This window comes from Microcaecilia unicolor, chromosome 13 (assembly GCF_901765095.1).
Source record: "Microcaecilia unicolor chromosome 13, aMicUni1.1, whole genome shotgun sequence".
Taxonomy (NCBI): domain Eukaryota; kingdom Metazoa; phylum Chordata; class Amphibia; order Gymnophiona; family Siphonopidae; genus Microcaecilia; species Microcaecilia unicolor.
The window spans coordinates 92,518,726-92,534,053 of NC_044043.1; the positions used below are offsets into that span (position 1 = coordinate 92,518,726).

Below are 15,328 nucleotides of genomic sequence, written 5' to 3' on the forward strand. Positions count from 1 at the left end.
TGCTTTGAGGGAATATCTTTAACCCACCTCCCTTTGTTTTTGGAGACATAAATTACATTTTTGGGCTCTAAAAATTTCTTTGTTAGCTGTCCCTGCTGTGAACACAGTAGCTTCTGCTCCAAGCCCATCATGGTTTTTTTCTTTGATATTTTTTTTAATTTGGTTGCCTTGTCTCTGTTTCAGGAAAAGTCAAGTGGTCGCACTGCACATTACAAGCTAACATCCACAGTGATGCTTTGGCTGCAAACCAATAAGACTGGATCGGGCACCATGAACCTTGGAGGCAGCCTCACTAGACAGGTATAAAGCTAGTCCCATAAATACTCAAATGATGGATGCTTCTGAGATCAGCATATGGGTACAGTGACAGACTGACTCCTAGGGTTACCATATTTGCGGAGATAAAAAAGGACACAAAAAATAAAATTCCACCCTGGCCCCACCCCAGCCACACAGTCACCTTGATTCCCCCAAAGAAGCCAGATTCTGTAAGCACTGAAAATACTGTTAAAAGTAACAAATGCATGTTCCCCCTTTCCCTCCTATCCATGAGCATCATGTTCCCTTCCTTTCCCTCCTATCCATGAGCATCATGTTCCCTTCCTTTCCCTCCCATCCATGAGCAGCACGTCCCCCTCTCCTCTCCATTCTCTTCTATCCATGTGCATTTCCCCCTTTTCTCTTTCCTTCCCTCCCCTCCATGTACAGCATGTCTTCCTCTCATCTTCCTTTCCTCCCATCCACAAACAGCTGCCCCCTTCTCTCCCTCCCATCCATGAGCAGCTTGCCCTCTTCTCTCCCTCCCCTCCCATCCTTACCTTGCAGCCCCGATGGTCTAGTGGCCTCTTCAGGGAAGGAAAGAACCCCACTCTTTCCGACCCACTGCCACCTCTTCTTGAAAATGGCTGCCGAGACATCAAGCGGTGGCCTCGCAAAACTTCCACAAAGCCTTGTGAGGCCTCCGCTTGAAGTCTCAGCAACCATTTTCAAGAAGCAGTAGTAGCAGGGAGGTCAGTGGGCAGGAAAGAGTGGAGTTCTTTCATGCCCTGAAGAGGACACTAGACCACCATGGTGCGCTATGGTAGGCTGGGGGGGGGGGGGGGGGAGGAGAAGGCAAGCCCCATCTTGCCCGCAAACCCGAGTAAATGGACTGACCGGAAAAAAAACGGCCGGACCCCCCCCCCCCCCCTCCCCCCGACAGTCTTCTGAAAAGGAGGACATGTCCGGGGAAATCCGTACATATGGTAACCTTACAGACTCCCCACCTATGCATGTTCAGTTCCAGTGGCTAGTGCTGGCCATTCTCATCTCTAATACTGTCACCATTCTTTTATGTAATAATGGCTCAAACGTTATGGCATCTTGTGCCTGTGATTACATACGACCTAAGCATTTATTTGCAATTATCTATTAGAATGAGTACAAAGATAGAATAGATCCATACCTGCACCAGTCTTCATCATCATTACATCCTTTGGTCTTTCGTTGTAGATTTTAGTTAAGGGATATGCCACACTATGTAGAAAGAAGATTTGTGTTGCAAGTATTGGAAAAGAAGGCTTGGGATATCCTCTAAACAAAACCATTGTTACAACAGAGGTGGTACTGAAGTGGATGAAACAGGCCATGGATGATATTTTGTGCCCTGGGCAAGTACCTTCTTGCATTCAGCTGCAATTGGTATAACCTTTACACTCAAAGAAAGGGAGGACTGAAAGGGACTTCAGAATCATGCAGTCCAACCCATTCAAGTAGCATTCGACTTGTCTAGTCTAACCCAGGTAAACATTTGTCTAATCTGCTCTTTAAAGCATCTAGTAAGAGAGGTGCCATAACATGGTAGCCTACAGTTAGAAATTCCTGCTAATGTCCAACATATATTTTTCTTGTTGCAGTTTAAGCCTGTTATTTTTTTTTTTTGCCTATTATCCTGTGACGATGGAAAACTGTTCAGGATATCCATAATGAGAATACTTGAGAAAAAAAAATATTCTTCCTTATCGTCCGTGCCAGACCAGCCTAAGATGGGTTATATCCCCCTTTATATGGGACTGCTTTTGCCCACAGTTCCTCAGTAGTTCTCTGTCTCCAGCAGATAGTTGCTGCATCAGTTCAAGTAGTGCACTCCTGGAAATGCCATATGCATATGGAGTATAGACTAAGTCTGTGGTATGCTCTGGGCAACAGTCATTTGGGGCTGATGTGTGTGAAATAATTTGTATGTATTGTTGACCCTACACGTGCAGATTCATCTTGTACATATTTATTCATAAAATGACTGACTGTGTGGTCTACCAGGACAGGTTTGGGAAGCCTCATCTGTCCTTTCTTTAACCATTTAATGCTCTGCATATGTGGGAATAACCACTTTCAACAGTCAGTATTGCCATTCACATCTGGACAGAGTTCTGCTCATTGCTTTATGACATTTGTCTTATGATTATTTTAGTTATGCTTGGATGATAGTGACCAAGAAAAATTTCCTTAGTGTCCTATCAGACCAGTCCAGACCAATGGGTCATGTCTGTCGACCAGTGGATGGAGACAGAGAATACAAATAGTTCTTTGTTAGTCACTCCTTAAAGGTACTATACAGCCATGGCAAGTTCAGTATGATTTCTGTCTCTGTGGATGGACTGTACAGCTCTACCTTGGTGCTTCTCAAGTCAGCTCCTGACCCTTTAGTTTCTGGTGTCAGTTGAGCCAGAGGGTTTCTTAATGGTTTTTGCTTATCCTGAAGATTTAGTAGAAACCTGGGTGACACTCAGTGGGACTGAGTCCCTCCCCACACTCCATCATGATGTTATGCAGCTGTTTTGGAGCACTGACAGTACCTAAAACCTCAAGGAGTTCCTTGTTCAGTAAGACTAATTGTTTCTGGCATAATCATATTTTCATGTTCCTTTGTGGGTAAGTAATACTGCTGGTTTTATCTGGTTGTTTCTTCTTCCGTTGGTGCCTAGCTTGAGCTTCTCTGTGCTTCATTTCCAATGGTCTACAGCAGAGCAGGAAACCTGCATCTCGGTTCTCAGGTCCCAACCTTACTAATCCTTTCTCTGGGGACTTGTTTTGCCTCAGGATAGGCAGTGATGGGAAATCTACATTTTTAGCTATTTTCTCTCCTCAGCGTTGTATTTTCAGTCGGCTCCCAAAGTCTAAGCTTCATGCTGGGCTCTAGCCTTTCACAAATATTTGAAAGGTATTAATCCGTAAACGAACCTTTTCCGGAGATACGAAGGCGGTAGAACAAGAGGACATGAAATGAGATTGAAGGGGGGCAGACTCAAGAAAAATGTCAGGACGTATTTTTTCACGGAGAGAGTGGTGGATGCTTGGAATGCCCTCCCGCGGGAGGTGGTGGAGATGAAAACGGTAACGGAATTCAAACATGCATGGGATAAATATAAAGGAATGCTATTCAGAAGAAATGGATCCTCAGGAGCTTAGCCGAGATTGGCTAACAGAGCCGGTAGTGGGAGGCGGGGCTGGTGGTTGGGAGGCGGGGATAGTGCTGGGCAGACTTGTACGGTCTGTGCCCTGAAAAAGACAGGTACAAATCAAGGTAAGGTATACACAAAAAAGTGGCACATTTCTTGGGCAGACTGGATGGACCGTGCAGGTCTTTTTCTGCCATCATCTACTATGTTACTACGTCTGCAGCTAATAGCATGTCCTTTCTAGGTTAGCTAGGATTTCTGCTACTTAAGATATTTCTTTTGCAACACGCTTCTGTAGCTCCCTTCTGATTGCAGCGATCCTGCACCAGATGGAAGTAGCTCTAGTTAATTTATATCGCTCGCTCGCTCTCTCCTTTTAGAGCAGTGGAGTTCTCTTTTGATGGCAGTAATAATGCAGTCGATGGGAGGTTGCTCTAGTTAGTTCATTCTGCTCTATTTTCTTCTCGCTATGGAGATAAGCCTTGTCTGCTTTTATTACATATCATTCATTTCTTTGAAAAGCTGTAATTGATTTAGTCTGTGGAGCTTTTCAGCTAGTCAGAGTTTTGCTCATTTGCTTAAAAAAAAAAAAAGAAGAAGAAAAAATCATGTGCAACTTACTTCAGAGCAGAGGTCTAATTGCCCTTAATTCCCTCGGGGCACAGTTGTTGCATCTGGCTCTAGTAATGAGACTTTCCAGCACCTTTTCTCGGTTTTAGCCTTCTTTTCCTCTTTAGACCCAGTGATTTATTTTCTGGGGAGTTCATCTGTATTTTCTTCATTCTTCCTCTATAGTCTGTTAAGCATTACGTAGGTAGTGCTCTTCTTTATGGTTTCACTAGAGGCAAGTCTTGTCGAACAAATTCCAATAAATAAATCGGAGTAATTTCTTTGACTGGGTGACTAGAGAGTTGGATCGAGGAAGAGCGCTAGATGTGGTGTATTTAGATTTTAGCAAAGCCTTTGACACGGTTCCGCGTAGACGACTAATAAAGTGCCCTCTGTAAGGGTCCTAAAGTGACTGACTGGGTTAGGAACTGGTTGAGTGGAAGGCGACAGAGGGTAGTGGTAAATGGAGCTCATTCTGAGGAAAAGGATGTTATCAGTGGTGTGCCACAAGGTTTAGTTCTTGGGCTGGTTCTTTTTTATCATTTTTGTAAGCAAGATTGCTGAAGGGCTTGTCTGGTAAGGTTTGTTTCTTTGCTGATGATACCAAAATCTGCCCTAGAGTAGACAGGTGTGGATAACGTGAAGAAGGACTTAGTGAAGCTAGAGGAATGGTGTGGAATTTAGCAGCTTAGCTTCAATGCTAAAAAATGCAGGGTCATGTATTTGGGCTGAAAAAAAAAACAAGGGACCGGTACATTAGGGGGTGAAGAACTTTTGTGCACGAAAGAGGAGCAGGACTTGGGTGTGATCGTATGTGATGATCTTAAGGTGGCCAAATAGGTAGAAGCAACAGCTAAAGCTAGAAGGATGCTTGGGTGCATAGGGAGAGGAATGGACAATACGAAAAAGGAGGTGAGACCTCATGTAGAATATTGTGTACAATTCTGGAGATCCCACCTTCAAAAAGGTAGTAACAGGATGGAGTCAGTCCAGAGGACAGTTACTAAAATGGTCAGTGGTCTTCGTCATAAAGCATATGGGGACAGACTTAAAGATCTTAACATGTACACTTTGGAAGAAAGGCGGGAGAGGGGAGATATGATAGAGACATTTAAATGCTTATGCGGCATAAATACACAGGAAGCCAGTCTTTTTCCATTGAAAGGAAGCCCTGGAATGAGGGGAGGGGACATAGGATGAAGGTAAAAGGGGGATAGATTCAGAAATAACCTGAGGAAATACTACTTCACGGAAAGGGTGGTGAATTTGTCGAATGACTTCCCTGTGGAAGTGGTGGAGATAAAAACAGGATCTGAATTCAAGAGAGCTTGGAACAAGTATATGATCTCTAAGGGAATGATCGGGAGAGTAGATGGCATGGATGGGCAGACTGGATGGGCCACAGGGTCTTTAGCTGCCTACATTTTTCTCTGTTTCTATTTATTTCAAATTACAGGCATTGCAAACCTTGCCTGGTAAAGCCAAAAATAAAAAAAAAAATTAAAGAAGTTTAGTTTTGAACTGCATTCCAAACATGCTAATGGCCACTGCTCTCCATAGTAAATGAGTTCTGCTTCAATGTTTTGCTGTCCTGTGCTTTTACAGCAGCCACTGGGCTTATACACCCACAATCCTCGGATATGGGGCAGTATATGGCAAGCTGCACGTTTCTCTAGTGTTGCACTTCTGTGGCACAACAGTCAGCTATATAGCTGTCTGCTTTGGCTAAGGGAGTGTTGTATAGCACTGCTATAGCAGTATCTGGCTGTAGAACATTACTGATGCAACAGCCAGCTCTTGCACACTAATAATCTACAGGCTATCTGCTGCCTGTCTTATGGTAGCTACAGTAGTCTACTCGGTACTGTGTTTGCAACAATATTTGGCTGGTTGACATGGCTCCAGCATCAGTAACCACTTTAACCCAGGCTTCTACGCTGCTTCATGATACTCCACAGCTAGTCATGCTATTTTCTGTGTCTGCACTTTCTAACTCCTTTGCACAGCTGCAGCAAGTCAGCTGATTCTCACAGTGGCTCACGCCGTCTATATTTGGTAGAGGCTTGCTTCCTCTTGTGCGTCCAGATAGCTTGGTCATATGTATGGTTTATATTCCTTTGGCGAGCAAGTGTGGACGTTGAAGCTCGTGTCAGTTCAGTCGTAAAGATTCTGCTCCTATCATAGCAGACTGATTTGATTGTTTCAAAAGTTGCACAGCTCCAGCCATGATTCCCAGGGGAACACGTGAATTTTGTTCATATTACAGTAGTGGCATTTACTCCTTTCTTGCATGATCTTGCATGCTTTATTGGGATGTGAGAATTGGTGTAAACGGATCATTCAAGTGTTTTGCACTGCTGGAAGTCTTCAAGTCATCTTAATTGAGCAGGTTCATTGTTTTCCCATACTATAATAAACCTTTTCTTTATAAATTAACAGATCAACTCTCTTCCATCCCCTTCCAAATTCACATCTGATTATTTTGCAGGAATCGTTTGTTTAGTAGCCCTCGGTGAAGCTTTCTCTTGCAGTGCTAGAGGACTATCCTTTTTGGTAAATGGATGGAAGTTTCTGCTTTATTGGTTATACCAAATGATTGACTACCAGACCGATATTCTCGATTATCTTATAGTACTGACAGCTTGTCTCCTTATCCAAGTAGCCAGCCTTGGGTTTCTCTTCTAGCTCTCAATGGTGATTGAGTGATGGCTTCTCAGAAGCATTTGTTGTATTCCTGTTGTTTGCTCCCCTAGTTAGTCTGGCCCTGTCAGCGCTTAGTTGTCGTTCCAGCCTTTTCTGGTCAGCAGTTTATCCCATATGGTAGTCATCATTTCGTTCCCTAGACTACCAGGATCAGTTCTCTAGACACTGTTGATTTGTCAGCTACTTTCCATGGAAGTGTACCCATGGTGTACCCTGCTCCTTTTTCTTTTCTTAACTGAATTGTAAACCGTGGTGGTGATGGTGGTCTCAATCAGATGTTATTAGATATAATAAAGAAATCTCAAGTCTGAGTTGACCACCTCTCTTCTCAAGCTGGGTGGTTCAGTTCTCTTTTCAGGGGGAATAGTGCACCTCCTTGTCCACCATGGTTGTAGCAGATTTTATACCTGTTAGACATGATGGGATCCCACTCCATAGTCTGGTCTTAGTTTTTTGCTTTAGAGGGACAATTGATAAATGTACTTTATAACAAATATGTAAAATCACATTGCTGGTTAGACAGCTGTCCTCCAAAATTGATGCAATCAGCTTCGCTAAAATTTAAACAACAACTTTTTGGTTAGATAGAACATGGTCCAACAATAGGCAAATTTCCCTCAAAGTTAGGGAATAACCCCCATTTTGAAAAGCACCAAGGACCCAGTGGGGATGGTTTCAAATTATAGGCCTATTGCCTCAATACCACTATTTATTAAATTAATGGAGGGGATTGTTGCTACTCAACTCTTTTTTTTGGAACAGCACCATATCCTTCATTCCTCTCAATTGGGATTCCGTTCAAATTTTAGTACGGAAACCATTATGGGTGCATTACTTGATAAGCTCGGGTATGGTTAAGTGAGGTAAAGAAAATTTTGCTCTTCCAATTTGACTTAACCAGTGCTTTTGACTTGGTAGATTTTGAAGTTCTCCTACAAATACTAGATGGAGTGAGAATTACAGGAACTGTTAACTCTTGGTTCCAAGGTTTTCTTCTTCTTAGCAGATATAGAGTTAAATTGTCAACTAATTTGTCGGATAGTTGGAACAATGTTTGTGGTGTTCCTCAAGGTTGTCCATGATCCCCTTTATTGTTTAATTTATATAGACATTCTTTGGGATTTTCATTGGAGAGTCTTGAGATTTGGGATTTTCATTGGAGAGTCTTGAGATTGTGTCTTTCAACTATGCAGATGATATAACTGTTCTTCTTCCAATTTACTCAGAAATTTCCAAGGAGTTGCCAGTTTTGCAGACAGTGTTTAGTACTATTTAATGTTGGATGATGGCCCATAGATTGAAATTGAATACTGAAAAAACCGAAGCTGTTATTGATTACAGGCTTAGGGGGTCCTGCTTAATCCAACTTTGTTATTAACCATTGGAATTATATTTTCTCCCCCTTTGGATTCAACAGGTACCATGGAGCTTTGTTTATAAGGTAGTACAGAAAACTTTTCTCCTTATGCGCAAATTGCGTTGTATTCATAAATATTTTGAAGTTCGTTGGTTCTTTGAACTATTGTAATTTAGTCTATTTAGGATGTTCTCAAACATTAATTCGAAAGTTACAGACTATTCAAAATACTTCACTGCGGCTGATTTATTCTTTAAACGCTCTGATCATTTAACAATGTATTATTCCAAAGTTCATTAGTTGCTGGTGGCAGCTCATGTTGTTTTAAAATTTGCCTCGTTGATATAGAAAGTATCTCATGGTTATGGCCTTCAATATCTAACAAATTGCTTTGTTTTGTCCATTTTAATGCGTAAGACACGATCATCTAATCTGTTTTTCTTTTCTGTCTTTAAAGGGAATGTTAAGGAAGAAAATTGTAAATTCTTTAATATTTTACCAGGCTGCCAAACTGGGTAAAGATATTTCTTCTTTAATAGTACAGGTATCAAGCTATGGGCATTTTAGATGTTTGCTTAAGACTCATTTGTTTTTGAATTTTAATAGGAAATGATCGTTAGCTTTTGCATCCTTGTAATTTTATGTTTCTGGATTGTTCTGATTTATTGTTTGTAACTTGCATCGAACCATGGGTTATAAATAAAAATAAACATGTTAGCAACAGAAGTTGCTACAAGTATGACTGATTTCATCCTGCTTGTTGCCTGAGAAAGTGCAGTTACTTATCTTTAGTAGGGGTTGTCCACAGAATAAATTGGACGTATGACCCGACCTGGAAAGTTGATACCAAAGTTTTGCTAGAAATCGGAGAACCCCAGAGGTGTATCCATGGGAAAACCTGTGCATACTTGGGAAGATTTTTGGTTTATCTGAACTGAGAGTGGAGTGTGCACATCAGCAGAGTCAAATGGTGACACCCCACAAGCGAGTCCGATTTATTCTGTTGTCTGTAAGCAGCTGCACTTTACATGTTTAATGTTCCCTACCTGAATAATTCAGCAATTTGCTTTTCCGAGGACTTTATTTATCTTGACAACTTTCAGGCTTATGTAACTGGATCTGTTTGGCAGCCTCACAGGGGACCTAGGAAGCTGGATGCACTGGCAGTGACCACATTGGTATTGGTAGATATTTATTACTTTAGCTTATTACAAAACTTTGTGGATAGACTTGTGAAGGGAGGGGTGCTGGATGTCAAATAAGTGGGGGTTCTTTTATAGTTGGGTGCAGATGAGGAAGAGAACTGAAACTGGCCTGGATAAAGGGCAATATCTTATAAGCAGTTCTGCTCTACAGTTAACAGCTGAACCAAATCTTTGCAATGTGGAAAGGTATAATTAAGCAGACTAGGGGCAAGATGCACAAAAGTCCACGGAAAGAACTGCCCGTTATTTCCACCTCAGTAAAAATTACCAATTTTGAAATACAGAGCGATTCCCAAAGCAAGTCACATGCAAATGAGCTGCTCGCAAAAGCAGTGAGCAGCTCTGATAGGAGGGAAACCAGTCGGTCAACGGAGCATGCCAGAACAGCCAGGCGCTGAGCATGGCTGTTCTGCGCATGCTCAGAGTGGCGCTAGTATACAGCTTTCATACACGCATGAAAGCTGCATGTATGAACACCGGTGTAGCTTTTTATTTTTTTTCTTAAAACTGCTGTGGGGTATGCTCGCGTGTGTGCTTCCAGGACTGGAACAGCGGCTGACAGGCGGACTGTCATGTTCGGGCTCGTGTCTTACCTGCCTCCCCACTGCTGGGAGACAGGGCTTGAGGAAAAAGTGGCCCCCTCCTCCAATCCCACATTTCACTGCCGCGGTCGGCGATTTCACTGCTCCGGTGCGTCTTGTCTCTCCCTGGTGTTCTTCTCCTGCAGAGTGGCAGAGGACCCTAGAGCGGCCGTGGCATACTTACAGCAATGAAGAACTGTCAGGACCGACAGCTCTAAACCTCCCGTTAAATTTTCCACGGTAAAGGTAGGGGCTGCTTCTGTGCATCGCTCAGAAAACGGCTGTGCATCGCTTTGAATGCACATTTGAATAGTAATTATCTCATTATAATAACTTTGCATACAATTTTTGTTAGCTGCTACCGTGACAGGAAAAGAGCTCACAGAACCCTTTTGTGCATGTCTCGCTGCACTCCTTGCTCTCTAAACCAGCTAGAACCAGTGTAAAAGCCGTATTGCTGGCTCGTTCAGTTTTGTGCATCTGGCCGTGGATGGGGACGTTTGTCTTTCTGTCATCATGTAGCGTTTTACTTTGAGGAACTTTGTCAAATGCTTCTAAAAACACAGATACACTATTTTGACCAGTTCACCTTTATTCACATGCTTATTATACCTTAAACATTTATAATGGATTAAATACATGTTGTCTCTTCCCCTTTTAAGTCATGTCTATCTACATGTCCACTAATAAATCCTTAACAGTTTTTTTCTACTAGTTTTTCTGCGATCAATGTCAGGTTCACTGGTCTGTAGTTTCCAGGAACTAGTTACTTGGATTCCCTTAAAAAAAAAAAAATGATGATGCATTGACCTACCCTTTATTCCTTTTAGTCCTTAGAATAAACAGATTATCTATCAAATGTATAATTTTTCAGAACTCTGGGATGAATACCATCTGGCCCTAGTTGTTTACTACTATTTAGTTTGTCAATCTGAAAAGGATGCTAGAGCAAATTGACAATGATTTGCATCAGTTCCTCTGTCTTTACATACAAAAGAATGAGTCCAGTGTGAGTATTTCCCTAAATATCCTCTATACTGAGGATCAACGTAAATAATTAACTTTTCTGCAGTGGTCTTATAGTAACATAGTAGATGACGGCAGAAAAAGACCTGCACGGTCCATCCAGTCTGCCCAAGAACATAAATTCATATGTGCTACTTTTTTTTTATTTGTACTGTCCTCTTCAGTGCACAGACCGTATAAGTCTGGCCAGCCCTATCCCCGCCTCCCAAGCACCAACCCCGCCTCCCAACCACCAGCTCTGGCACAGACCGTATAAGTCTGCCCAGCACTATCCCTGCCACCCACCACCGGCTCTGGCACAGACCGTATAAGTCTGCCCAGCACTATCCCTGCCACCCACCACCGGCTCTGGCACAGACCGTATAAGTCTGCCCAGCACTATCCCTGCCACCCACCACCGGCTCTGGCACAGACCGTATAAGTCTGCCCAGCACTATCCCCGCCTCCCAACCACCAACCCCGCCTCTCAACCACCAGCTCTGGCACAGACCGTATATCTGCCCAGCACTATCCCTGCCACCCACCACCGGCTCTGGCACAAACCGTATAAGTCTGCCCAGCACTATCCCCGCCGCCCAACCACCAGCCCCGGCACAGACCGTATAAGTCTGCCCACACTAGCCCCGCCTACCAACCACCAGCTCTGCCACCCATTCTAGGCTAAGCTCCTGAGGATCCCTGAGCACTCTTTTTACCTCCCGGTTGTCCTTATGGTCCAACAAGACCCCCTTACAGACTTCTTGCATTTGTTTTACATGAAAAGATGACATGTTTCTCAGCTTATTAATGGGTTTTTAAATATAACTTTCCAGTGCTTATGCTCTTCCTATTTTTCTTAGGACTTGCTTTCCATTTTTTTAAAGGTTGCCCCTTATGCTGTAATAGCCTCTTTACTGCACCTTTTAATGATGCTAGCAACATTTAGAGTTATAGAACCTGCTGTGTTTAATTTTATTTTCAAAATGCACAGTGTCACTGGGAGGACTCTGTTTTCGTAGTTATATAAACAAAAATGAGATCTTTGACATTGCCATGTGGAACCATGTTTGGACAACATTCAAGGAAACCAGAGTGGAGGTTGTGCAGGCCAGGATGGATGAAGTATCTCTCAAGACTCACATCCGCTGTTGGCAGGCCTCCCTAAATAAGGGCAGCCTTCCATGCTCCTGGTGTGGCTCAATGAGTCTGCCAAGAGTTTGCAGTCTTGGCTTCTCGGAGACAGGAACCTGAGGTGTTTTGATGACATGATTAAAAACAAACAAACAAACAGCTTTGTAAGTCAGAATTTGCAGTCAAAGTGTAATGCTAGTGATGAAGGGAAAAGGAAGACTTCCTTTTGTTTTTAGAATAATGTTAACTTTAAAGGGACATTTAATTCTTCCACTGTGTCATGCCTGTTTTATGATAGGTGTATTACCTACATTTTCTCTCCATTGTGGACAGGAAAACAGACTTTTGCATTACTAGTGGGGAGGATCAAATAGATTACTGTTGTGGACAGGAAAGATTAGAGAAGGTGCCACAAAGGTTGAATGGATTGCTGATACTGCAATTGAAAAAGCCTAGAGAGATTGCAGATGGTAGAGAACACATAATGGCAGTGATGGGATCATACAAATGGCAGGCAGCGTGGATGGAATGATCTGTACTGATACTGAGCACAGAAAGGTCAGCAGTCTTTTAGAATCTATCCTATATAATAATTCTCACCTCCAACGTTCTATGCTTGGGACCGTGGCTCCCTGGCTGCAAGTGGTCTGCGAGGCAGACACGCACGGACATCACTGACGTCAACACAGCTGATTCCAAGGCAAGGGGAGGAGTAGGGAAACACCCGCAGCGTGTTTCCCTACTCCTCCTACTGCCTCGGAATCAGCTGTCACACCCCCCCCCCTCGAAACCCCCCCCTCCCGCGAACCTGTCGATCCCTCCCCCCCCCCCCTGCCGAAAACCGCACCCCCCCTCCCGCCGCTGTTGTGCACTACCTTCGGGTGGGTTCCTCAATCATCTTCTTAGAAAGTTTAACTCCGTGCGTCTGACGTCAGACGCACGGAGTTAAACTTTCTAAGAAGATGATTGAGGAACCTACGGGAAGGGAAGGTAGCACAACGGCGGCAGCGGTGGCGGCAGTTTTCGCTGGCACGGGGGAGGGGGAACGACAGGTTTGCGGAAGGGGGGGTTCGAGGGGGCCGTAGCACGGGGGGGGGGGGGGAAATTGCCTGCCTAAGGCCCGTTTCCTTGCCTACAGAAACAGGCCTTTTTTACTAGTTTTAGAATAATCTATTTTAGATTCTAAAAAACTGCCGGTAGCATTTTTAGATTTATATTTCCCACATCCATCGATTTTTGTATAATATTTCTGCTTGGTGGATCTCTGTGTTCTTTTATAGAAACATAGAAACATGACGGCAGTTAAAGGACATATGACCCATCCAGTCTGCCCATCCTCTGTAACCTCTAACTCTTCCTTTTCCTAAGCGATCCCACATGCTTATCCCATGCCTTTTAAAATTCTGGAACAGTCCTCGACTCCACCACCTCCATCGGGAGGCCATTCCACGCCTCCACCACCCTTTCTGTGAAATAATACTTCCTTAGGTTACTCCTAAGCCTATTCCCTCTTAACTTTGTCATATGCCCCCTCATTCCAGAGCTCTCCTTCATTTGAAAAAGGCTCTCTTCCTGTACATAAATGCCCTTGAGGTATTTAAACGTTTCTATCATGTCTCCTCTCTTCCAGCATATACATGTTGAGGTTCATAAGCCTGTCCCTATAATTTTTTGCATTCAAGACCGCTTACTAATTTCGTAGCCACCCTCTGGACCGACTCCATCCTGTTTATATCTTTCCGTAGGTGTGGTCTCCAGAACTGCATGCAGTACTCCAAATGAGGCCTCGCCAGAGACTTACACAACAGCACTATCACCTCCTTTTTCCTGCTGGTCATGCCTCTCTTTATGCACCCAAGCATCCTTCTGGCTTTGGCTGTCGTTTTTTCTACCTGTTTGAAAGCTTTAAGGTCGTCAGACACAATCACCCCCAAGTCCCACTCTTCCTTCGCACACTGAAGCACTACAGCCCCTATACTGTACCGTTCGCTCGGATTTTTGCGACCCAAGTGCATGACCTTGCATTTTTTGGGATTAAACCTTAGTTGCCAAATATCGGTCCATTCCTTTAGCTTCACTAGGTCCTTCCTCATGTCATTTACATCCTCCAGGGTGTCCACCCTGTTGCAGAGTTTAGTATCATCCGCAAAGAGACAAACCTTACCAGACAGCCCTTCCGCAATATCGCTCACAAAGACGTTAAAAAGAGCCGGCCCTGGGACCGATCCCTGCGGTACTCCACTGATGACCTCCTTTTCCTCAGAGCAAGCTCCATTTACCACCACCCTCTGTCTCCTACCATTCAACCAATTTTTTACCCAATCAGTTACTCTAGGTCCCGCACCGAGGGCACTCAATTTATTTATCAGTCACCTGTGCGGAACCGTGTCAAAGGCTTTGCTGAAATCCAAGTATACCACATCAAGCGCCCCTCCCACATCCAATTGTTTGGTCACCCAGTCGAAGAAAACAGTCAGATTTGTCTGACACGACCTGCCACTAGTGAAGCCATACTGCCTCGGATCTTGCATTCCATGTAGTTCAAGAAATGTCACAGTCCTCCTTTTTAGAAGCGTTTCCATTAGCTTACTCACCACCAAGGTCAGACTACAGATCTGTAATTCTCAACCTCTTCCTTACTTCCACTCTTGTGCAAAGGAACCACATCTGCCCTTCAGTCCACCGGGACCACTCCTGTTTCTAAGGAAGCATTGACGAGGTCCGTCAGCGGAGCTGACAGAACTTTTCCGAGTTCCTTAAGCACCCTCAGGTGTATCCCATCAGGCCCCATCACTCTGTCTACTTTTAGTTTGGCAAGCTCCTCACGAACAAAGTCCTCCATAAACGGGTCTTGGTCTACCATACATCCATCCCCTTTAGCCTTTGTTTTCTGCAGCCCTACCCCTGGTCTTTCATTCGTGAACACCGAGCTAAAATAATCATTAAGTAGTTCAGCCTTTTCCTTATCATCTTCCACATATTTCTCTCCCTCATCTTTGAGCCTCACAATGCTGTTATGGCAGTTCCTCTTGTCACTTACATATCTGAAAAAGGTCTTGTCCCCCAATTTTACCGTATTAGCTATCTTTTCCTCCATTTGCCGCTTCGCTTTCCTGATAGCTATCCAGTTCTCTCCACTTATGTCTGTGCACTGATTGCTTACTCTTAATCCAAACCTGCTCTAATCTCTAGCAAGATCTTGAGACTGTATATGTGTATTCATTATTGATAGCTTAAAACCCAAGGTAGCTGGGGGGTTTCCAGGATTGGTTTGGGAAGGTGCATCATGGATGCAATGCT

At 43.7% G+C, this 15,328-nt stretch overlaps 1 protein-coding gene across 3 annotated transcripts in view; it reads left to right on the plus strand.

Moving 5' to 3' along the window:
• Window positions 1–15,328, plus strand: part of CAPZB (capping actin protein of muscle Z-line subunit beta) — a 111,736-nt gene that overhangs the window by 76,495 nt on the left and 19,913 nt on the right. For all 3 annotated transcript variants that reach the window (XM_030222299.1, XM_030222297.1, XM_030222298.1), the window contains exon 6: window positions 184–300. In XM_030222299.1, coding sequence (XP_030078159.1) covers window positions 184–300 — 117 coding nt within the window. The remainder of the gene's footprint in view (window positions 1–183; window positions 301–15,328) is intronic.